At 53.1% G+C, this 23,588-nt stretch overlaps 1 protein-coding gene across 1 annotated transcript; it reads right to left on the bottom strand.

Moving 5' to 3' along the window:
- Positions 1-13,235: 13,235 nt before the first annotated feature.
- On the bottom strand, positions 13,236-23,588 carry MMAB (methylmalonic aciduria (cobalamin deficiency) cblB type). Its single transcript, XM_008072426.1, has 9 exons — positions 23,415-23,588; positions 22,213-22,274; positions 21,241-21,334; positions 19,747-19,804; positions 17,249-17,321; positions 16,902-16,999; positions 16,515-16,579; positions 14,550-14,609; positions 13,236-13,633 (listed from the first exon to the last, which is right to left on the bottom strand). The coding sequence occupies exons 1-9, from the start codon at positions 23,528-23,530 to the stop codon at positions 13,534-13,536; spliced, it is 726 nt and encodes a 241-aa protein (XP_008070617.1). The 5' UTR covers positions 23,531-23,588; the 3' UTR covers positions 13,236-13,533.

Here is a 23,588-nt window from a genome sequence, read left to right as displayed (position 1 = left end):
ACAGACCACTCACGATTTTGTCAGGGTCCTGTGGGCTGCCTCAGCCTCTGTCTTGGAGGATGTCGACTGAGAGGCTGAGCCTGTCTACAAGGTATGTCTAGGAAGCAGCTGCACAAGGCTCTGGGCATTAAGAATGAGGGAGCTGGTTCTGCCAGCCCAGCAATACTGCAGAGTGACTCGAGCGTGGTCCCTGCCATCCTCCCCAGGTTGGAAGTTCTCGTTCTCCAAGTGTGGGTGCCTGGCGGGATGCACGGCCTTCCGTGGCCACCAGCAGGCCATAGAGCGACATTGCCCAGCTCATGCTGCTTCCAGGGATGACACTAGGAGGGAGACAGAGAAGACAGGGTGGGGGTGCCATGCCGATCGCTGGGGGATGGGTGTGGATTGGGATGTCCGAGGGCCATGAGCTCAAGATACCTGGTGAAGGGGACGGGCTCCTTCCTCATGCTGAGGGTGGGTAGACTCAGGGCGCTTCAGCACGAACGGCCCTGGCGGTGTCTAGTCCAACTCCAGCAGAAATGAGTCAGCGCCACCCTGTGAAGCCAGAGTGAGTCGTCCCTCAGCCTCTGCATCCCCACCCCAAACTGAGGCCCTCTGGTCCAAGCACACCATGCGGTCCCTCAGTGCACTTGATACATCAAGACCCTTGGGTGTCACCACAGATGCTTCCCCTGAGGCACATGTGGTAATGACTCAGCCGTAGATCCTGTGGTTCATCAAAGCCGTGACACATATAAGAAATTTGTGTGTTCTTCCTTTTTTTTAATCAATATTTTTTATTATGATGTTGTGGGGTACAGTTAAGGGTTAGGTATACAATTACGTTTCATTCAGGCACCCTGTTGATAAGCAGTGTTTCCCCGTCCCCAGATGGATATTTGCTACTGTTAATCCCATTTTCCCCCCCATAGTTTCCCAGTACCGTCAGTCATTTTCTTATAGTATTACATTGGATGTTCTTCCAAGCAGACCCCAGCTGGCCTCTGCGTCTCTGTGATGCTGGGGACCTTGGCAACAGGCTTTGAGAAATAAACTTGGTCAGTGGGACCCAGTCAGTAAAAGATCTCATGTTATTTCACATCCTCCTGCCTGTAAGGGGCAGCATTCTCCCACCTTACAGGGGAGGTTTGGCGAGGTGGGCCTGCCAGGGACCTGCGGCCAGGAAGTGGGGAGCTGGGCAGTGAACCCAAGCCTTCTCTGATCGCCAGAGGCCCTGGCAGAAGTATATGCTAGGCCACACTGCCTCCTGCCTCCCAGAAGGCTCCCTCACTGGGATTGGGAGCCCTGGAGGTCATGTGTCCCTCTGGGCCAAAAACCCGGCTTGCCCAGGGCCCCGTGGAATAGGCCGCTCTTCAACAAGGCTGGCCTCATGGGCTCTCCTTGACCTACTCCTACCCCACTAGGGACACAGTCCAGGGAAAGGAGATTACCCTGTGCGGGGCAGTGAGGGACTTGGCGTGGAGTCTGCTGGATGGCTTTATCAGCCTCGCAGATGGGCCAGGCAGCTGACCCTTGTCCCAGCCAGGAGCCAGCACATTAAGCCAGCCTGCCAGGGAGTACAGGCTCACACTCGTTCATCCAACAAACAGACCCAGAGGGCGACTGGGTCCAGGTAGGGGCTGGGTGCTGGGGAACAGCCACACACAATGTGGACGCCATCCCTGCCCACAGAGCTCCTGTCTGGTAAGGCAAGAACTGTAACTAATCTAAAGAGATATATGATCACATCCTGTGACCACTGTCCCCACTGTCTAGTGCCATGCCACCATGATGCCCACATTACAGCTGGGAAAACTGAGACTAGGAGATGGTCATCCCATGCCCAAGGTCCCAGAGTCTGGAGATGGCCCAGCCAGGATTCAACTCCCGGCCTGCCACACTCCAGAGCCCTCGCCTGGTTTGAGTGGGCAGAAGAAGGGTGGGAGAACCTTCTAGGCAATGGCTGGCTTAGCCAAGCACCAGCGGCTGTTCTGTGCCTTCCCCAGAGCCTGCTGTGTTGCTGCTTGGCCCTCACTGGGGCTGCTAAAAACCGACAAAGTCACTCTGGGTTCCCATAGCATTTTTATTTTATTTATTTATTTATTATAAAGATTTGGGGTACAATTCAGGGTTAGGTATACAAACATTGATCATGCAGGTACCCTTGTTGATGAGGTATGCCCCTCCCTCCCTAGAGGTTTCCCTCAACTGTCAGTCCCACCCCCACCCCAAGTTTTCCAATCGCTTTCTTATAGCATTATAATTGTTCAAGCTCACCTTATGAGTGAGAACATATGGAACTCAGTTCTTTGTTTCTGTGATAAATCACTATGATTGACTCCATATCCATCCAATTTGCTGCAAAGTCCATATATTTGTCCTTCTTTATGGCTGCATAATATTCCATTGTGTATACGTACCAGCCAACAGACACATGAAAAAGTGCTCAGCCTCACTCATCATCAGAGAAATGCAAATCAAAGCACATTGAGATACCACCTAACCCCTGTAAGAATGACCATCATTAATAAACCAAACAACAGATGCTGGTGAGAATGTGGAGAAAAAGGAACACATCTACATTGCTGGTGAGAATGCAAACTAGGGCAACCTCTTTGGAAGACAGTGTGGCAATTTCTGAAAGAACTAGAAATTGACCTTCCATATGACCCTGCAATTCCCCTTTTGGGAATATACCCGAAGGAACTCAAATTATTCTACGAAAAAGATACCTGCACATGTATGTTTGTTGCAGCTCTATTCACAATCGTAAAAACATGGAACCAACCATGTTGCCCAGCATTTTAAAGGACATGCAGAGGACCCCAGAGTACTGGTCTCCCCAACTCCTACATATCCAGCAGCGGTGACAGGCTGCAGCACAGCAGCTGGTCCCCAGTTACACGGCAAAAGGCAGAGCTGGATTTGGGGCTGTGCTGAGCAAGACCTGTTCTGCTGTGCTAACCCCCATCCACCCTGTGGAAGCCCCCCAGGGAGACGGAAGCTGGAGGAATTTCAGGAACCTCCCCAGGTCACCACACTTGCCCTGATGGGCTACAGTCTCTCCTCAACAGCTGAGGCAGAGTCCGGCACCCAACCTGGACTCTCAGAACGTCTTGGTAAGGACAGTGGATGTGCACAGCTTCTGCAGCAGGGGGGCAGTTCCTCAGTCTTCCCTCTTGGTTTGCTGTGACAGGCTCCCGGTGAACAAATCAGGTGGCTTGTCCTGGCAGGTATCCATACTACGAAGCTGGATGGTTGGAAAGTGCCCTGCTCCAAGCCTCCGCGGGTGGTCTCCATCCACCAGGCTTCTTGAGCTGCAAGAAGCTCGCGCTCCCTCCCTTGGAAAAGGACCTGGGGCTGGAGGCCCAGGCCATGGGCAGAATGGGAGCCAGGGCAGCTTAGTGGCCCTGGGCAGTAGCAGACCCTGAGCCAGGTCTCCTCAGGACGCCGTAGGCAGGAAAGATAAGCTGCACCCTAACGTGTCTGTGTTCAATGCGCATAGGAGTCTTCAGGAAAGTCTAGAGAAAATTCAGAAAGTAGGCTGGGAGGCACTTGGGGTCATTCTTTCATATTCATCCAATAAACATTGTTGGCATGTGCTGTGTGCCACACAGTGTTCTAGACATGGGTTCTGTTTATTTGGAGAGGGAGAGAGAGAAACACCAAACATGAAACCAGTAAGATGATTTCTGGTGTGTCAAAAATAAGACAGCCAAGCCGGGCTCGGTGGCTCAGCCTGTAATCCTGCACCTTTGGGAGGCTGAGATGAGGGTTCGAGACCCACCTGGGCAGAGAGACCTCATCTCTACAATAAATTAAAAAATCAGCCAGGCGTGGTAGTGCATGCCTGTAATTCCGGCTACTTGGAAGGCTGAGGCAGAAGGATCGCCGGAGCTCAGCAGGTTGAGGCTGTGGTGGCCGAGAGCGGCCACTGCACTCCAGTCTGGGCGAAAGAGTGAGACTCCAACTCAAAAAAAAAAAAAAATATGACAGCCCTGTGGAGACTGAACCCCTGTGGGAAAAGTCAGTCTTCAACAGGAAATGGAGGCCATTGTACAACGGGTCCCCAAACAGCAAACAACCACAAGAGCCTTCCTGTCCATGCTGGCCCCAAGACAGAGGTGACGATTCAGGCTCTGGAATCAGACTTGAATTCAAATCCAGCCTTTTGCCACTGCCTCATGGGGGCCCGGACAAGTCTCTTAACCTCTCCAAGCCCACAAAATGCAGATGGTCACGTTCCCTCATAGGGTTGCTGGGATCAGGTGAGGTGACGCATGCCGAGCTCCAGTCCACTAAGTCCCCGTCACGGCCAGAGTGTGTGTGCCTGTGTGCGTGCGTGTCCACGCAAAGCAGGTCACCTGAACTAACTGCCAGCTCTTTGAGGCTGAGCGCTCTGCCCACCTGGCCCTGCAGTGTATTCATTAGCATGTCAGCTGTGTTCATTCCTCCCTCCTCTAGGTGAGATTTAAGACAATACTCAATTGATACCCAAGCAATAGCCCTGCTTCCTGATGGCGCCCAACCCAAGCCAAGCCCTGCTTCCTTGAACCCTCCCTAAACCTTCCGACACAAGCCAAAGTCCCATAAGTCTTTTCAAATCCTCCCTTCCTGAGGCACCCCCAAGGTCCCCCATGGCATGCCTGTTCTCTCATTGCAACAAGACAATAATAAATCTGACTTCATTCAACTACGCGTGTGTCTTTGGTGGGTTTTGGCTGGAGGGCCCTTTAAACCATAAGCCCCCAAATGTACCCCTGAACTAAATGTCTGCAACCACCTCAGGGGAGGGGAGCTGGAACCGGCCCCTCACACAGCTGGGACCAGCACCCAGGGAATGAGAGACAGGCAGCTGGAGGAAGGAGGTGCCCAGTGCTGCGGTCCCAGCTGGAGGTGAGGGTGCCACATTTCTCACCGGCTTTAATCTTAACTTTGTGTGCTTTAATGCAAAATGAATTAAAGTCTGAATTGTGATGGTGAGCTCGTCAGGGCTGATGAATTAGTTAGATTTATAAGCATTTGGTTCTCAGAGATCTATGGCCCTGATGTGTCACCTCAAAGCTCTGAGAAATTCCCTCATGCTGGTTTGTGCTCTTGGGGAGCTGTGGGCAGTGACAGCCGCTTTCAGGGCTAGTTTAAGGGACAGCCTGACTACTCTCAGGCAACCTGGAGACCACAGCTGCCTCTGAAGCCCCCACCCTTTGAGAGCCTTGTGGGCACTGACCTAGGAATTCAGAAATGTCAAGTGCATGCCCCTTGTCCCACTGCCTCTATCACAGGCCACAGCAGACATTAGTAATGGATTACCAAGCTCCTTCCTGCTGAATCTGGCCTCAGCACAGCCCTCAAATCAATCACTTTCCCACCCTAGTGTAAGCCTTTCCCTACACTCAGCAGAACAGAGGAGAAAGGAAACTGCATTTGATACCAAAGGCTTGGATTGAGAGTCAGTTTTGCCACTAGCTGACTGGGGCACATGGGGCTTATTAACTCTACCTGCTGGAGTGCCAGCTTGTCCAGGGAAAGTTTGGGTAATAATCCAGATTGAAAATCTATATGGGTAACAAATACGAAAGTTCTTTGTCTACTCTCAAGCCCTGCATGGGGTTAAGACGCAGCAGCCAGCAAGGAGAAAGGGATGCCCATATCCTTACAGTGTGTGAAAAGCCGATGCGGTTATCTCTTCGGGGGTCCTTCTTGGAGCCAGGATCGTTTTTCTTCCCTCTTCTGTTCCCTAGAATGGAAGCCAAGCGTCTGCATCCAGGATGGACTCCATACAGCCAGCTGGCCCTGAACACAGGGCATATTCTCCAGGTTTCTCAACATCGGAGGGGCTGGTGGCTTTGGCTACGGAGGGCACCCTCCCCATGGGTGGTGGAAGAAGGCAAGGAGAGGGTATCATCCTCCAAGGGGCTTCTCTCCTATCTCCAGTCATCCCCAGGGAAGGTAAGTGATTTATTACAGGCCGAGAAACCAGTTGTCAGTTTCTTTTTTTCACTCATGTATGTTATACAAGTAAGCCTTTGTCAAACCCAATCCAAACTCATTGTAGAAATATTAGAAAATCCAGACAAACAAAAGTGAACATTAAAGTCACTCATAATCCCACCACTTGTAGACAAGTATTACTGGCATATGGAATGAATCCTTATATTTCTCCTATGATGTATATTTCTTTTACAGGATTTGAATCATTCTGTATATTGCATTCTGTAGATTGGATTTTTTTTACTTAATAAGAATGAACTTTTTTTCACAGAAATAAATACATAGGCACATGATTTCCAGTGGCTTCATGGTCTTTCTTTCTTTCTTTCTTTCTTTCTTTCTTTCTTTCTTTCTTTCTTTCTCTTTCTTCCTCTCTCTCTCTCTCTCTCTCTCTCTCTTTCAGGTTGGAGTCTCTCCCTCTGTTTCCCAGGCTGGAGTGCAGGGGCATGCTCACAACTACCACAGCCTCGACCTGCTGGGCTCGGGCATTCCTCCACCTCAGCCTTCCAAGTTGCTGGAACTACAGGCACATGCCACCATACCCAGCAAATTTTTTGATTTATTGTAGAGATGAGGTCTCACCAAGTTGCCCAGGCTGGTCTCAAACCCCTGGACTCAGGCAATCCTCTCGCCTTGGCCTCCCAAAGTGCCGGGATTATAGGTGTGAGCCACCACCCCCGGCCAGCTTCATGGTATTTCTTATAGCCCTTTCTGTTAAATAGTTTACTTATTTAATTATCTAACTCCCCATTTTTGGGCATCCCATTTCACTGTCAGGAGCAACACTGTGCTGAAAAAAGCCCTCACGGCTCCACTGGTGAATCTCTCCTTCAGGAACACCCTCAGATCTGGAATTCCAACACGGTAAGGCTCACACATTCCTAGGACTCTCAGGTGTGTTGTCAAACGACCCTCCTGGAAGTTCCTGCCCATCTCCACCCCGCAGCGGTGGCGAGTCGATGTTTCTTTCCCCTCTGACATTGGCAGGTGGAGAGCCACAGGCTCCAGGCCCTCTCCAGCTGCTGGGATCCTGCAGCTGGACGCCCAAGGGCCACAGACACAGAGCTCCTTCTCCCCCCACCCCCAGTCAAGTACCTCGAGAACGTGCATAGCCAGCCAGGGCAGGGTCCAAGGCCTCTGGGCACGGCCGCCCAGGAGTCCTACTACCACCCTCCTCTCGTGAGCACTTGGACACCTTCTCTCAAGGCCTGCCGCTCGCACCTCGTGGTGGGCCGGTGAGCGTTTGAGTTATAGTGAACCTTATTTCCCTCTACAGCTCCTACGGAGTTAACAGATGTACGTACGTCTGAGGCAGTCATGCGGCAAGAGACTTTGGGGCCAATCCTTTCTGTTTTGACAGTGTGTAATCGAGGTGAAGCCATAAATTTTCTAAACAAGAATAAACGACCCTTAGCAACATATGTCTGCTCGACCCTTCCAAGGTGATCGTAAATAAAGGCACCTGCTGGCCAGGGAGGGGACGTGGGCACTGCAGATGGCCAGCGACAAGGGCTGAGGGGCTGGCACCCTGGGGGTGTCTGCTGGGAGTCAGTCATATGGGGCTGCCAGGGGAGGAGGTCACCTTGCAACCCCAGACCCCGTGTCGGCAGGACACCTCTGTGCCACGTGTTTAGTCTGTTCTCCAGGTGCCTTCACCTGTGTCACTGGGCTGGCGCCTGCTCCTCACCCGTCTGTGGAGGCCACTTACACCAAGGCAACCAGGTCCTCCCGGGCTTTGGGTTTTTTCCTGCCTTTCTCCTAGAGAAGAAGCCTTGCCCGCTGATCTGTCATCACACCCTCATGGCCAGCAGTGCCCAGATGGCCACCCCCACAGCACTCTGGAGAGCAGAGTCCTTGTCCTGGCTCTGCTGCTGCCCACAGGGAACATGCTGGAGGTGGGCAGGCTCAAGTTCAAATCCAAGTCTGGCCTCTTCCTCGCCGCCCGACACTGGCCAAGGTACCGTCTCCCTGGGCCTCTGTTTCTGAGTCTGGGAAGCAGACACTGATATCCACTAAATGGGGCTGTTGTGGGCATGTGCGCGGTGCAGAGGGGTGCTCTCAAGGTTGGCTGTGATGAGAAGACGCAGTCAATGTCAGCCGTTTATAACGGTCTCATGACAACCAGCACCATCGCCCCCAGGGAACACTGGGTGACTTTGGACAAGAGACTGCACCCCTTGAGCCTCAGTTTCCTCACCTGTGAGCTGAGGAGGATACCTGTACCTACCTTGGAGGGTCCAAGAAATAGAAACACACATAAAAACCCTGGCATTTCACCCTGAGCACGTAGCTAAAGGCTGAGTAAACACTCGTTGTGGTGCTTGGGTGCAGAGCTGTGATTCAAACCCGGCTCCACCTCCCACAGCTGTGTGACTGCCAGGAAAGAGCTTCTCTCTGGACCTCAGTTTCCTCACCTGTAAGTTAGAGATGATAATATTAATAACCCCACATTCATGGGCTGTTGAGATGATTAAATGAACATAGAACATAGGTTCTTAACAAGATGCCTGGAGGTAATCAGTGCTCAATTTGTGGTCCTTGTTAATATTTATTTAAATTCTCCTCTCCCGGACTCAGTTTCCTCATCCATAAAATGGGGACAATGATCGCTGAGATCTCATTCGGCTCCCATTATTCTGCGAGTCGCTTTCCCTTTCACTCTAGCACCATGGTCCCGGAGGCCACTTGGTCTCCTCCACCCACTCAGCAAGTCCAGAGGTGCTGCAAGAGGGGTCTGAGCTACTAGAAGGTGTTTTGAAAGGGTCAAATATGACTCCACAACAGTCACTTTTTTTTTTAGCTACTACCATGTGCCAGGCCTGTGGATTTACTCCCTGAACCCTTGGGGATTGGTATTATTATTATTATTATTATTTTGAATTAGGGTCTCACTCTGTCACCCACGCTGGAGTATAGTAGCAGGATCATGGCTTACCGCAGCCTTGAATTCTGGGGCTCAGACAATTCTTCCACCTCAGCCTCCCAAGTAGTTGCCTGTTTTTATTTTGTTGTTGTTGTTGTTGTTTGTTTGTTTGAGTTGGAGTCTCACTCTATTGCCTAGGCTGGAGTGCAGTGGCATGCTCATGGACACCACAGCCTCGACCTGCTGGGCTCAGTGATCCTTCTGCCTCCACCTTCCAAATAGCTGGAACTACAGGCACATGCCACCATGCCCAGCTAATTTTTTTATTTATTGTAGAGATGAGGTCTTGCCAAGTTGCCCAGGCTGGTCACAAACCCATGGGCTCAGGCAATCCTCTCACCTTGGCCTCCCAAAGTGGTGGGATTACAGGCGTGAGCCACCATGCCCAGTGTTAAACTCTTCTGATGAGCCTGTGGGGCAAATATTATGGTTCCCATTTATAGATGAAGGAGCAAGTCTGAGGGAAATGGGATGACTTGCCCAGAGTCACAAAGCTAGGGAGCGGCAGAGCTGGTCTTGAATGTGAGTCTGCCTGGGGCCAATCAAGCCAGGAGTTTGACAGTCCTTCCCTGCCCCACACAGACTTGCAAGCATCGAGTGTCTCCGCCAGTTGCAGGGGTTCCTTCTCACACTTTAGGGCTGGGGCTGTCTGCACCTGAGAGGCTGCTGGGAAGGCAGAGTTGTAATCCCTACCCAGCTCCTGAGACGGAGTCTCTCAGGGCAGGGACTCTTAACCGGGGCTTGCGTGAACTTCCCAAGATCGTGTGCTAGCTGTGAGCATGTGTGTGTATCTACCTAGAGAGTGTGTGTGTGTAGCCTTCATCAGAAGTGCAAAGGTCACAAACCACAGCCTGAGAAGTTTCTGATGCCGTGGAGAGAACAGGGACATCCCCAAATACCTCGGTCTTCCCAACCTACCTGGACATAGGCACCATCTTCCACGAAGATGTTAGAGAGGAAAATAGGCCAAGGCCCAGCCTGGGCAACACAGCAAGATCTTGTCTCTACAAAACATCAAAAAATTAGCTGGGCGTGGTGGCATGCGTCTATAATCCCAGCTACTTGGAGGCTGAGGCGAAAGAATCACTTGAACTCAGGAGGTTGAGGCTGTGGGGAGCTGTGATCACGTCGCTGCACTCCAGCCTGGGCAACAGAGTAAGACTCTGACTCAGAAAGAAAAGGAAGGATGGGAGGGAGGAAGGAAGCCAAGGTGAATTAAAGCCACATCCCCAGCTGGACAGCAAGGGGGAACTTATGCCACTTGGGTCCAGTACTGCCAGAGAGTCCCAGGCCCCATCAGAGGGGAGGATGAGCCGCAAATCCTTCCAGGCACTGATTTATGTTGCATTCGTGCAGAATTTATTATACAAAGAATTTTATTCAATTAAACTTGAAATGCGTCTGGATTCTTAAAGGTTCAGTGGTGATCACTGGGACAGAGCACTCATAAAACTGAACAGGCTGTCGGAGGTGTCGAGGAGGAGACCAGGGTGACATTGTAGCTGACGGGGGATTCAGAACCAGGGACGTTTGTCATTGGGATGTGCTACAAGTTCAGACTGTGGAAATTACTCAGTGAAAAATGCACATTAACAATAGCTGTGAAATATCAGTTAAGGGAACTAGGCTGAGAAATGAGACAGCAGGATCTATTAGTGCCTGGCATTGTTCGCCGCAGCCCAGGTTGTGATTAAAATGACTGTCAAGTGGCAGTGGGGTGGGAGGCGAGGAGCACTGGGCAAGGAGTCACGAGGCCACATCCTGGGCCCCTGTCTCGGCCCTGACTCATCGGGATCCCTTGGTTCCCCTCTCTGAGCGTCAGGCTCCTCACCTGTAAAGTGGGGCACTGGGAATCTCATTCCAGGGCTGCCGTGAACTTCAAGTGAGGTCCTGCTGTGGAACACTTGGCTCAGGGCCCTGCACTCGAGTACGAGCCCTTCTATGGTGAGGGCCAGAGTCTTTGTTACTGTGGGCTTCTTGCGATGGACAATCCAACCATCCGCCCATCTCAGGTTTTGACACTAGGGCAAGGCAAGTGAGGCATTTTCAGGGGCACAAAATGTAAGAAGGGCCAACAAACTTGGGGATCAAGGAATATTTTCATGCAATATTCCCAAAGGTCAGATTATGGGAAAAAATCTATGATAAGCAAGGCATCATAATTTTAAATAAAAACAGATTGCTGTTTGTTTCGAGACCCTGCATCACTAGGCAGTGGGAATGATAGTTCGTGAGGGTTGACAAGGGATCATGGGTTGTACAGCCATGGTTTTTGATTGTAGAGCTTTTATCAATTTCCCCACCTCGTTCAAAATATGGGAGGCTATTTGATCGCTGTATAGAGAGGTACCACATCTTTCCTTTTGCCTCGGGCTCTGAATGGGGCCCACAAGGCACTGCAAAAGAGCAACTGAGGCTGAGTGCAGTGGCTCATGCCTGTAATCCCAGCACTGTGGGAGGCCATGGCAGGACGATCACTTGGGGCCAGGGGTTTGAGACCAGCCTGAGCAACATAATAAGACCCCACCTCTACAAAAAAAATTTTTCTTAATTAGCCCGTGTAGTAGTGTGCACCTGTAGTCCTAGCTATGTGGGAACCTGAGGCAGGAGGCTCGCCTGAGCCCAGGAGGCTGAGGCTGCAATGAGCTATGACTGCACCGGTGTGCTCCAGCCTGGGTGACAGAGTAAGACCACGTCTCCAAAAAAAGAAGAGAATGTTTCAGATAACCTACAGCAAGCCTTCTCCTCTCTCCCAGGTTGGCAGCACAGGAGTGAACACCTGCCGAGATGTCAAGTCTGCCTTGGACTGGTGGTTTCTCAGGGAAGTGCTTGCTGCTGAAAGGGAAGCTAGAGGCCAGGGCCTGAGAACCCAGATGTTAACGTCTGGCCTGAGCAGCTGTTGCTGGGAGGACAGAAGGGGACAGGACTTGGCAACAGGCAAACAACCTTGTTTCAAAGACTGCCGCTTTTAGGAGGTGGTGCTTACTCAAAGAGCCCTCTCTGTAGGCTACTCCCAGGGCCGGGAGTGTAGGATGTTGTTTTGTTACACATATTGTGCCCTTCCAGAAAGACTTGGGTGCAGACAGAACGATTTGCTGCCAGCTCTCGGGACACCCGCCACCCTGGCGGGGCCTGTGACTGCATACCACAGCATCTCCTGAACACGCGTACTTGTCCCATTTCCAGTTCTGTTTGCAAGCGCTGAACATCCATGTGCCAGACCTGGTGCTAACCCTGGGGTGGGGAGACCTGGGCATGACCACTTCCTGTAAGGTACACACTCATGCCCGGTTGTCTCAGCCACCCACTCTGCCTGAGGCTCAGAAGGGCTGCCACAGCATGCTGCAGCAGAAAGACCATGGGCCACAAGGTACCTGCCCCTCCTGCAAAATCAGCAGGTGAGCTGGCAGGAAGGCAGGCAGAAACATGCATGCGACAGGGAACGTGATGCTTGCTGACTCGCTGGCAGGGAAGGCGGCCATCCAGCCTCCTTGAGCCTGGAGTGGGCCCCGGGCGGAATGGGTTCAGACAGCACCTGATGGTGGATGGAGTCCCCAAGCCTGGCGGCCCTGACAGCAGCAGAAGCCTGCCCTTCCGAAGTCGTTTCCTGCAGTGAGCAGCGTGGAATCTTCAGGCGCTGGGGCTGTCTCTCCTCCCTTCATCAATATCCCCTTTCCCAAGGACACAGCTGGCACTGGCAGTGTCGCTTCATAGCAGGAGGGAGCAGTGGTGACAAGTGAAATAAAATACAGCCATGGCACCGATCTCAGAGGCATAAACCAGCCAAGTGCAGCATCAGAGAAATATGTCCAGTCAGTGTTCGCCTCGCTGGACGCTGAAGACTCATTTTCTTGAGCTGAATATGCTCCATTTCAGAGCCCCGACACTGCCCACCCGGGTAGGGAATGCCACCTGTAAGGTGGTGCTGGCCTTGCAGGGTCTCCCCACCTTAGAGGAGATCTCCTGAGCTGCCCCCGCCACACAAATTCAGTCCAAGCCGGGGTTTCTGAGCCTCACCTGTCAATCTGCAGCCATCCTGCCCCACACTTTGACGATGACAGGTGGCTTGGAGGTGACTAAACTTCCAAATCCTGTCTGCTTTCTCCTTTACAAATGTGACATTTAAAGCCCCTTTGGCACAGGTAAATCACAATTACATTTCCAAGGGCCTCTGGTACCATTACAAACCAAGCAACCTGAGCTGGCAGTGGGAAGGTGCTCTCTCTCTCTCTTTCTCTTTCTCTCTCTCTCTCTCTCTCTCTCACACACACACACATACACACACACACACACACACACACACACACACACGCAAGCGCACACACACACATACACACACGACTTACACCCTTCCCACTTTTATTCTTTTTGCAGCACGGCTCCTTCTCGTCACAGCAGTCACTCTATTCGCCTTTTCTGCAACACTGATTCCTTTCCCACTTCCCTCTGAGACCCAGGAGAGCCGAGAGCAGTGTCCTCAAAGGGTCCCTTGAAGGAAGTGGCAGGGGTGTGATCAAAGCTAAGGTGCAGAGGCCCGTGTCCAGCTCTGGGTGAGATCTTCAGGACGAGGACAGGGGAAAGGTAAACTCTCTGCACCGCAGAGGGGTTTACCAAGTGCCCTTCTGTTATATCAGGGTATTTCAGGCTCGGTCCAGTGGGTCCTTTTTCTTGTATATTTTTTCTTGTTTCCCTTCCTTCATGGCTGCATATCTGGCTAATGTGAAGAGATAATCACTGAGTCTGGAGGGGCAGAGAGAGAGAAGCAAACAGAATGACTTGAGAGGAGAGAGCAATGCTAACGGGGTGTTCCCATAACAGCCTTGAGGAAGAAACAAAAATGACATGCTCCCAGGGATGACAGGGGGTTGGCTTGATGGATGGCACTTGAGGCCAGTTTCTGCAAGCACCCAGGTTCTGACTCCAGTGCCAGGGCTGGAGCCATTCCTGCAGGACAAGGCCGTTGCTCCCACCCTACTCCTTGGGGCAGGTGACTGTGGGCCCCTCTCTGAGCTGGTTTCTTACTTGCAAGTGGCCAGGGCTCACTTGAATGACTCGTCACTTGAATGACGAGTCAGGGGGAACCTGGAGGACTGTGCAGATGCTGATTCTGCAGGGCTGGTCCCCACCCAGGGGATGCTCACACTGCTGGACTGAGGCCACCTTAGCAGAGGTGCCCTTGGCAGGGTCCTCCACCTTGGCACCACTGACATTCTGGATACTTCTGTGGCCGGGGCTGTCCTGTGCATTGTGGGATATTGAGCAGCACCCCTGGCCCCCACCCACCCCTGTTCCCCAAGTTGTGAACCCTGACGAGGTCTCTGGACATCACGGATATCCTGGTTGAGAAGCACTGGCCTGGGGTGTTCTGGTGACTAGAACCCAGTTCCTCTCTTGCTTCTTTCTCCAAACTCTCTGCACTTAGGTTTTTCTTCCTGGTTTTTAGCAGCCTCTCCCAACAAAATCTTAGCCTCACTAAGACGGACACAGGATTCGTCTCGTTCGCAACTGCCTCCCTGTGCCTGGTGGGTGCCTGGCACACAACAGACGCTCACAAATACTGAGCAGAGAGCGAGCACTGCCCCTCAGGCCCGCCACACTGTTGCTCCCCAAAAGAAGCCTAGTTTTTCAGAAGAGACCGCACATTCCATCTTGGTACCTGTTTAAGAACTTGGCCACGTTTGCATCTGTCTCTCCCGTCTGGACAAGAGGTACCACGCTGGAAAGGGAGGAGCACAGAGTCATGCCGCGTGACAAGATACACACTTGGGCCTGGGGCCTGACCTGACAGCACTTCCACCTGCTGCGCAGCCTGACCTGCAGACAGCAGGCAACAGAGAGGGAGGAGCCATCACTGGTGGGCTCAAACAGGCTACCCAGCCCCTTTCCTTGGGTGCCTCACACGGGGGCCTGACCAGGAGGGGCCACTTGATCCATCTTCTCTGCAACACTGAGTCCTTTCCCACTTCCCTCCAAGACTCAGGAGAGCCACGGGCAGTGTCCTCAAAGGGTCCCTTGAGGAAAGTGTTGGGGTATGAACAAAGCTGAGGGGCAGAGGCCTGCTCTGGGTGAGATGGCAGGGAGTCGAGGGGAGGGATGTGTCACATCCCAGCCTTTGTGCCACTGGGCCTGGGGTCCTCTCTAGGTGAGGCAGGGCAGTCAGCCTCTAGTCTTCAAAGGAAGGGGAAGGCGGACCCCCAGTTCCCAAAGGCCTACACTGTAGGCCTGTCCTAAGTTATGACTTAGCGTGACTTCACAGGGGAGAAAAAGGTCTGAGCAAATCAAGCTCTCAATTCCATGGGAATCCGAGTTCCCTGGTACCTGTGCCATTCTATGTGCAGATTTCTGAAATGGCGGGCTGCCATCTGTCGGACGCTGATGACATGGGGGGGCTTGCTGCCTTCCATGCATCTCACCTCTGCTGTGCTACCCTTGCTGGGAGGGCCTCTCCCCAACAGCCACCTTGGGGTTCCCGTCCCCATCAGGACTGCACAGCTGGCCCAGCAGGCTGTACGTCCAGGCCTGTGTAGCCCTGTGCTGCCTCTGCAGGGCCACATGCCCAGCAAAGAGCTTCTCCCCCCGAGTGCCCCACACCTCCCCCTCCCAATGGCCTGTGCTCTTGTCACCGTTGCAGCTGGGAGACTGCCTGGGGTCCTGAGGACCTAGCACCTGCTCAGCCATTCCTCCCAGTGGGTCCTCTGGGTTGTTTCTAATTTTTTGCTATGATAAGCACTGCTGATGTAGATGGCTTTGTACAAATGATGCTTTTTCATTGGAAGTCAGAGCACTTTCTGTCACCCAGGATCCCTTGGGAACTATCTGGGCTCCAGAGCCTCTCATGAAGGACAAAACCTGTGGTGTGGGGCTGTGGAGAGCTTAGGGTTTGGGCCAGACAGACCTGGGCTCAAACCAGGACTCCTGATTGGGTGGCCCTGGCCACAACGCCACCTCCCAGAGCCCCAAGTCTCTGACTCCTATAAAGTAGGGGCTGCCATTATCTCTCTCCCAGGGTTATCAGTGAGGAATCGATGAAGTTATGAACACAAAGTATCTGGCACAGCCCTGGCTACTGACTGAAGTGGGGCTTGACTTCTGTTTCACTGTAAAGCTGGCAGGAAGCCTGGCATGTGAGGGGTGGAGGTGGAGACTGCAGCTACTCTTCTGAATCTTCCTTGAAAAGCCTGTGTCAGTAGCTTTGGGGCCAGCCCTCCTCTTCCCCATGCTGACTTGAGGGAGGGCCAGGCAGCAGGTGGCTGGTCTGTGGGCCGTATCCCTCTAGCCCCCACAGCCACGCAGCCCCCTCTGGGCCCTTCTGCACCCAGCAGCCAGCAGGGTCCTTTCACACAACCCCCAGATGGCCTAGAACCCAGTGGCTTCCTGCTGTGCTCAGAATAAAGGCAGAGCCCTCTGGGCCTATGAATACCGTGCCAGTGCATCATCTTTAGTTCACTTGGTCGGGTATCGCCTCTGCTGGGCAGCACAGGACACTGGGGACAGGAAATAGCGTGTCCCAGTCCCTACCTGGAGCAGGAAGGGGCCCGGGCAGGGTCTACAAATGAGTGGCCAGTGGCCCAGGGCTGGCCCTCCCGTGCCTGGCTCCAGCCACTGCGAGGAGGCCCCTTACCGTCTCTCAGCCCGGCGGCACACAGTGCGACAGAAGTGTAGCGCGCAGCTGCTCTTGCCTCCCGACTGAAAGGAGATAGCGGGCATCGCATCAGCTGTGGCAAGGCTGGGAGGTGTGTCCGGCAGGCAGAAGCTCCTCCAACATCCGCCCTACCCTGCCGGCCAGTGTTCTGCCTCCAGGAGCCCTGCCAGGGACACCCGCCGAGCACCCCTCCAAGGTGGGCAGGGCTGGCGAGGGAGTTGTGAGGACTGGGAGGGACTTGGGAGACTGAGGAATGGATTCCATCACCGTAGCAAGCTAATGAGAGGGGTTTTGTCAGAGCCCGTGCATTCCTGTCACTGCCCTGGCCCACAGCCGCCGTCCCCCAGTGACCCACTGGGCACCTACAGGCAGAATGAAGGCCGTGAGTGGGGGCAGCTGGCTGGCATACATGTCGATCCACCGCTCCAGCTCCAGAATGGACCCCGCCTCGAATGCCGTGTGCTCTGAGGAGTCAAGGGGCAGAAAAAGCGGCATGGGGCCACACCTGCCGCACCATGAGGGAACCACCCCACTCCCTTCTGCCTAGGGGTCCCCAAGACTGCTCCCACCAGCACAGAAGGTATCTTCCCTCCCGGGGGCTATGCGAAGCTGATGGCGTGTGGGTCCCTGCGGGGCTGGTTCCCACATGGTGACACCCAGGAGAGTCCCCTGACCCCAGGGCCCTCTGCACACCCACAGCAGGTTGGAATTACTTAAGTGGGTCTCCCTGGCCGAGGAGCGTGGTGTCGCCAGGGCGGAGCCAACGTCCTGCAGCATACGCTGGATCTGGGAAGCAATGGAAAGTATGAGTCAAGACCTCTCCGTGGCTAGCCAGGCAAAGACAACATGGAGGCCACACCTAACACTCTTGAGAAGTCTGCGAGGGCCAGCTTGGCTGATGCTGCCAGGCATTGTATTAGCTGACAGTTAAGGGCAAACTCTGCCTGTAGTATCTGCTAATCTGGAGGCTGAGAAGGGAGGATCCCTTGAGCACAGGAGTTTGAGGTTACAATGAGTTATGATCATGCCACTGCACTCCAGCCTGGGCGACAGTGTGAGACCCTGCCTCTAAATAAACAAAGTAAAATAAAATAAATAATAAAGGCAAACACAGCCTGAAGCTTCAGCACAATGTCTTCGCCGGACACCCAGACCTGCTGAGGGAAGACCTGGTGCAGCCCTTTTGGTGTCTAGGGGAGAAAAAGGCTCCCAAGGGGACAATTGGGATAGGCAGAAGAGAAGTTTCAGGTGCCCACGGATGGTCAGGAGGGAACTCTGGTCTCTGATCCGTGTCTACTGTGCCCTGTGAGGTTTTTGTTTCTCCACACTTGACAGCCTGTGAGTGGGGCCAAGAGATGGACTGCAACAGTGTTTTCCAAATGACCAAGAATAAGAGCTCGGCGGAGGTCATCGGTGGAGCAGAAGCCTAGTTGGGAAGGCCTGTGCTCACCAAGGTGAGGAGTGTGTTTCTGGGAATGGAGGGGCCTCTTGAGGTCTGCTGAAAGGGCGTCAGGTCCCTGGGTGACAAATGGCCAACAGGCTCCCTGCTAACAGAAACCCTGAGTTTGTGCCTGGCCAGGGTCTGCTTGAGCTGGATGGCAGATGGCAGGGAGGGTGGAGCTCTGTGACCTGTGACCTTTGATAAGACACTGTGACAGCATGCGAGGGGTAGGCCACGTGGAGGGGAGCAGAGGCTGCCCGCCCATCTGGCCTGCAGAGGTTGGACAAGTCACCTCACAGTGAAGGGGGAACAGGAACACTGTCCCCTTGGGTGGCCACTGCAGCGCTTACCCAGGGGTTGGGGAGAGTCGGTGCTGGTTTGGGAATGAGATCCCAGCTCCTCTGTGCCTGGCTGTGGGGATGGGGGAGCCAGTCTTTCTGGGTCTCCATTCCATTTTGCTCCCTATGAAGTATGGGTGTTAACCTCCACCTGTCAGGTTTCTGTGAAGGTCAAATGGGGTAATGCACGGAGAGCCATGACCGCTGCTTGGCCTCATCTGAAGGTCCCATGAATACCTCCTGGGTCAGGCTGGGCCCCAGGTGAAACAGATACAGCCCTTGCTCTCCTGGGGCAGGTAGGGAGCAGACAGGAGACAAGGGACAGGTGAACACTCCTTTTGATGCCTGTGGTAGGAGGGTGTGGAAATGCAGAAGTGGTGCCTAACCAGCTGGAGGCAGGTGCCAGGGAAGGACCGAAGGAGGTGACGTGGAAACCACAACCCAAGGGCCACAGGTGAGGGGGTGGGAATCAGACATCATGCTACTGAACGGCTGCAAGTGAGGTCAGGGCTTCAAAGGAAGAGCAACAGCAGCCTGGCCTGGCCTCGGCTACAGGGCAGAAAGGGTTTCCTGGAGGAAGTCATACTGCAGAGGGGACTCTGAAGGCTGGGCAGGAGTCCCTCTTAAAGCAGGGAAAGCACACTGCCCCAGACACAGCTCAGGGCCCTGGCTGTGTGCCCTTTCCCCCTGCGAACCCGCTCAGAACACAGACGAGACCACAGATGATGTGCACAGGCCTTGCAAGGTTGGAAGCCATCCTCCGACACACAGGCACCAGCTTGTTCACAGGTTCTGGCAGCCGAGGCTGCCCATCCTTCTGCAGTCGGAGCCTGTGGTGGCCCCACTCACTCCCCTCTGGCTGCTTCCAGGAGCTTGAGCAGCCAGGCTGGGCTGGAGGACAAGTGGCCAGGTGCTGACCCTCAGGCATCAGTTTTTAAAGACTCAGGGGGAGTCTTTAGGGTCCTCCGGCCGGGCTAACTGCAGCTGGGCCTCCTCAGCCGCGCTCCGTGTGGGCACAAGCCGAGGCTCTCCACAGGGCGTCGTGAGCTGGTGCTATGACCACTGTGCCCGGGGTCCTTCCTGGTTGAGGGGGCCACGACCCTGGTCTCCACCCACCAGATGCAAGGGGTACTGCCACCCCCAGGTGTGACATCAAACATGTCTCCAGACATGCCCACTATGCCCTGGGGCAGAATGGCCCTGGGCTGAGGATGGCTGCACTTCATACTCCCCTCACTTGGTGCAGTCCTCACCACTCTCCTGGGAGGCAGCGTCACCTCTGGATGTCCTCATTTCACAGAGGAGGCTCACAGAGGGAGAGTGACCGCCCCCAGGTGGCACAGAAGGAGGGACGGCCGAATGATGCATCCAGTCCTGGCCACCAGGGCTCAGGGGCGGAAAATCCCAGCTTGGGTGAGACCCCGCTACTCACTTTCTGAAGCTCTTCTGCAAACGGGTGGCCTTTTTCCTCAATTAGTTCCATGGCAAACCTGTGAAGAGAAAGGAAACAAATGTGCCTCCAGCATAACTTTCCCAGCCTCCGTCTCACTGTAAGACAACAGCTTCTCAGGTGCCATTCAGCTAACTCAGCCATAAGAGCCATGTCATGTTTCTGCTGTCATTAAGAACATTATAACCTTCTGTGTGGGTGGGGCATTTGTTTCTCCGAATGCCTTTCCTCACGCACATTGTATTTCTAGTCAATAGTTCCCTGGTGAACACCTGCTCTGGCCAGGTCCAGGTGACATGGTGAGGACAGAAGTTGATGCAGGCTCTGCCCCACAGGTAAGGGGTGTGTAAATCAGACTTCACGTTACTGAATGTAGAGCTTCAAGCCAGGTCAGGGCTCCGAAGGAAGGGCAACAGCAGCCTGGCCTGGCCTCAGCTACAGGGCAGAGAGGGCTTCCTGGAGGAAGTGATGCTGTCAGGGTGAAACATGGAACTATCTCATTTAATCCTCACCAGAACACAGTGAAATGGATAGTACTACTATGATCACTTGACACAAGAGTAAATTGAGGCTCAGAACGGTCAGGTGATTTGTCGGAAGTCCCAGAGACAGTCAGCAGAGGTGCAGAATTTGAACCCAGGTCCGTCTGATTCCTACCCACCCATAGGCTCAGAGCCATGGGGTCAGCTCTTGGGATCCAGCAGGAGACTGCCAAGCTCACAGTTATCAGCTTGCGGAGTGTGGTGGACTGTGCTCTTGTTCTCTGGATATTTGCTGCTCCTCCCACCCCGTTGATGTCACACACATGCATGTGATTGGCTCTGGCCAATGAAATGTGAGTACATGGGAGGCATCACTCCCCTAAGAGTCAGCGTGAGCTTCACCATGACCTCTTTTCCCTCCACCAAAATGACTGGCATCATCCCAGACAGAGGTGGTCCCACCAGCCTATGTCCCAGAGTGAAGGTCATATGGAGCAGAAACACACCTACTCGGTGACAGGCCTGACACAGAAGGCCTGTCTGGTGTGACAAGTCACAAGGGTTTAGGGTGTTTGTTACCTCAGCATGACCTGGCCCACCCAGGTCAACCTTCCAAACTTTAGCTTATCCAAAAAACAACATTCACAAAAGGGACTGCATTTGGTGCACCAACTCACCTCTTTCACTTAATGTACGGACCTCAGTGACACACCCAGGCTCACCTGAGAAGTGGGGGAGCCAGGGATGGAGGGGAAGGCAGCTCCATATGGCACGGGATGGAGGCCGGTGCAGAAGCAGGCAGGGCCAGGTGGGAAAGGTGTCCGCAGCCCGGCAGCCTTGTGGAGCTGCCCAGCCCGTGCTTCAAGGCTGAGGCAAGTTCAGCAAGGGTTGACAGCCCCAGAGTAGCCACCCAGTCCCATGAGAGCTTCACATTGGTTATATTCACTAATGCCCAGTTCCAACTCAACCTCAAGGTCAAGCCCATTTCCCTTACCCAATAGCTGAACTTAATTCATCTGTAGTTCCCACGGCTTCAAACACTTGGTCATCTTTGGACCTCCTTTCTCCTGTAAAGGTGCTAGAAAATCCTGTGAAAAAATGTTTAGCTATCCAAAATAAGATTTTCCTAATATGCTGGGTTTTTTTTAAAAACCTTTCAACTTGAAGCATGGCATATACACAGAAAAGTGCTGAAATCATACATGCGCAAGTAGAACTACTCTTAATTGAATAGACCTCTGTGATCAGTACCCAGCTCGAGAAAGCAATTGCACAAGCATCCCAGAAGGCCCCCAAGTGCCCCTTTCCAGTTGCTACCCTCCAAGGGTAACCCCTATCTTCACTTTTTTCCTGATGTCCTTTTATTTTAAACTTAAAAATAACACACTAACTGTCCTGCTAAAGAAATAAAATGTATGTGAGCACATTATATGGGGGTGCCAAAATGAATATACATTTTAAGTGTGACGTTCACTCAAAAGATGTTGTTAATCAAACAAATGCTAGTGTCACCATGTGACACGCACGACAAAGAAAATGGCGGGAACACAGTTGAGCGAATGTCATACTACACATTGTTACTGTAATTTAATTCAACTTTGAAAATACATAGATAACATCTCTTAAAATGTGTGTACATACTTTTGGCACCCCCTGTATTTTACATGAAATCAAAGCCCTCTGGCCCTCCACCTAGGTCTCAGTCCCTGCCTTTCTCCCCCACCCCCTCAGAAAGGGAAGACTGCCACCTAACAGGAAGGACTGGCCAGGTACTGTCAGGTAGACTGTGATATTCTGCTGGACACAGGCCATTTTACAGAATGCCATCAGCTGAGCCACTTCATGACTGTGATGGATCAAGGCCAAACAAGGCCATTCTGTAATCACGTCTGTAATTACAAAGAATTTAGAAGAACGTTAAAATGGTGCCTGCCATATGTATTTGTTTGTTTTTACCTGTCCCTACCTTTGTCTCCTGTTTTGGTGTAAATCTTGGGGATTTTGGGTATCTTCGAGGAAGGCTGTAGCCTAAGGAGAAACACACATCAAGAGGTGGTGAGTGGGGATGGGATGGCTTACACAGAGGGTCACCTCCTTCAGGGGGTCCCCCAGCTTGCTGCTTATAACCTCAGAGGCAGCGTGGACTCCCCACTACTTAGATGGCAAGTTCTTATTGACATCTATCCTCTATGTCCCTTTAGTTGCAGGCGCTTTGTGGGCAAGCTCTGTCTTGCCCACACTGATATATGTACAGTCGCTGATATAGTGCACTGCTTCATGTAGATGCTCAATAAATATTTGCTGAAAGGATTGACTGGTCACTTCCCATAGTCCCTGCACTGTGCTAAGTGGATTACAGGCATTGCCTTCTAGAATTATTCTTGGTATCTTTCTCCAGCCTTAAAGATAAGCATCACCTATTACCTTCACTCTGCTGTTGAGAAAACTGTAGCTCAGAATGAGACTCACCTTTCTAGGTCACCCAGGAAGGAAGAGGCAGGGCTGGGATTCATGTCCAAGACTGTCCTAGTCCAACTAGCACAAACTGTAACCTCTTATCCTATCTGATCTCGACTCTACCAAGTCAGGGCCTCTTGGAGGAAAAGAACCCTGGGCCACTTCCATTCTACGAGGCTTCAAGTATACTCAGAAATGAAGAACTGCCAAAACGGGGCTCAGAAACAGGCATTTTCAACAACAATGTATCCATTTCTATTACAATTAATATAAATGGCTCACAATTAAAGGGTGCCGTGACAAAGTTATTCAAAGGTTAAATGACTGGATCTGTGAACTGTATTAATGCATTATCAGTGCATGGTGTTCTACAGGGTCTGAGGTCTGTCAAGGCCTATGACGAAGGCCATCCTTAAGTCTTGCTGGGGTGTCTGCGTCTTGGAGTGTCAGCTGCTTCGGAGAGGAGTCCAAGTCCGAGTTGAGGGCCCTCCTGGCCCACACGGGGCATGCCCTGCCCTGACTGGTGACAGCAGGACTTCGCGGGGCTGTGCCAAGACATGCTGGCCTCTGGCGCCCACGCTGCCCACGGTGGCGTCAGGACAGAGGCGGGATGTCACCTGGCGGTGGCCGCGGTGACCTCACGAGGTGCGACACACCCATGGGACGACGGCACGACTTTGGCGGTTACCCCCGTCCCAGCTGGGCACTCACCTGTCCCCGTTTTCCACGCCCTGAGGGCCACGGCTCTGGAAACGGGGACGCAGGAGCCTGGCGGTGCCGAAGCACTCGCGCAGGCCAAGGCGGCCTCCCAGACACCACGCAGCCATGAGCCAGGCGCTTGACGCGAGCTGATCCCGCCCGGCTTCCGTCCAGGCCCCGGGGAGA

Source organism: Carlito syrichta, unplaced genomic scaffold (assembly GCF_000164805.1).
Source record: "Carlito syrichta isolate Samal-C Ts95f unplaced genomic scaffold, Tarsius_syrichta-2.0.1 Scaffold315168, whole genome shotgun sequence".
Lineage (NCBI taxonomy): Eukaryota > Metazoa > Chordata > Mammalia > Primates > Tarsiidae > Carlito > Carlito syrichta.
This window is presented reverse-complemented; position numbering and strand designations above follow the sequence as displayed.

Bases quoted from the DNA above. Each gene is read 5' to 3' on its own strand.
- MMAB (XM_008072426.1), bottom strand. From the start codon at position 23,530: ATGGCTGCGTGGTGTCTGGGAGGCCGCCTTGGCCTGCGCGAGTGCTTC. The intron at 19,805-21,240 runs GTAAGGGAAATG...TTCTCTTCACAG, and splicing joins GAATTAAGTTCAGCTATTGG to GTTTGCCATGGAACTAATTG. The intron at 17,000-17,248 runs GTAATTCCAACC...TTGACTCCTCAG, and splicing joins GGCCAGGGAGACCCACTTAA to AGCACACGGCATTCGAGGCG.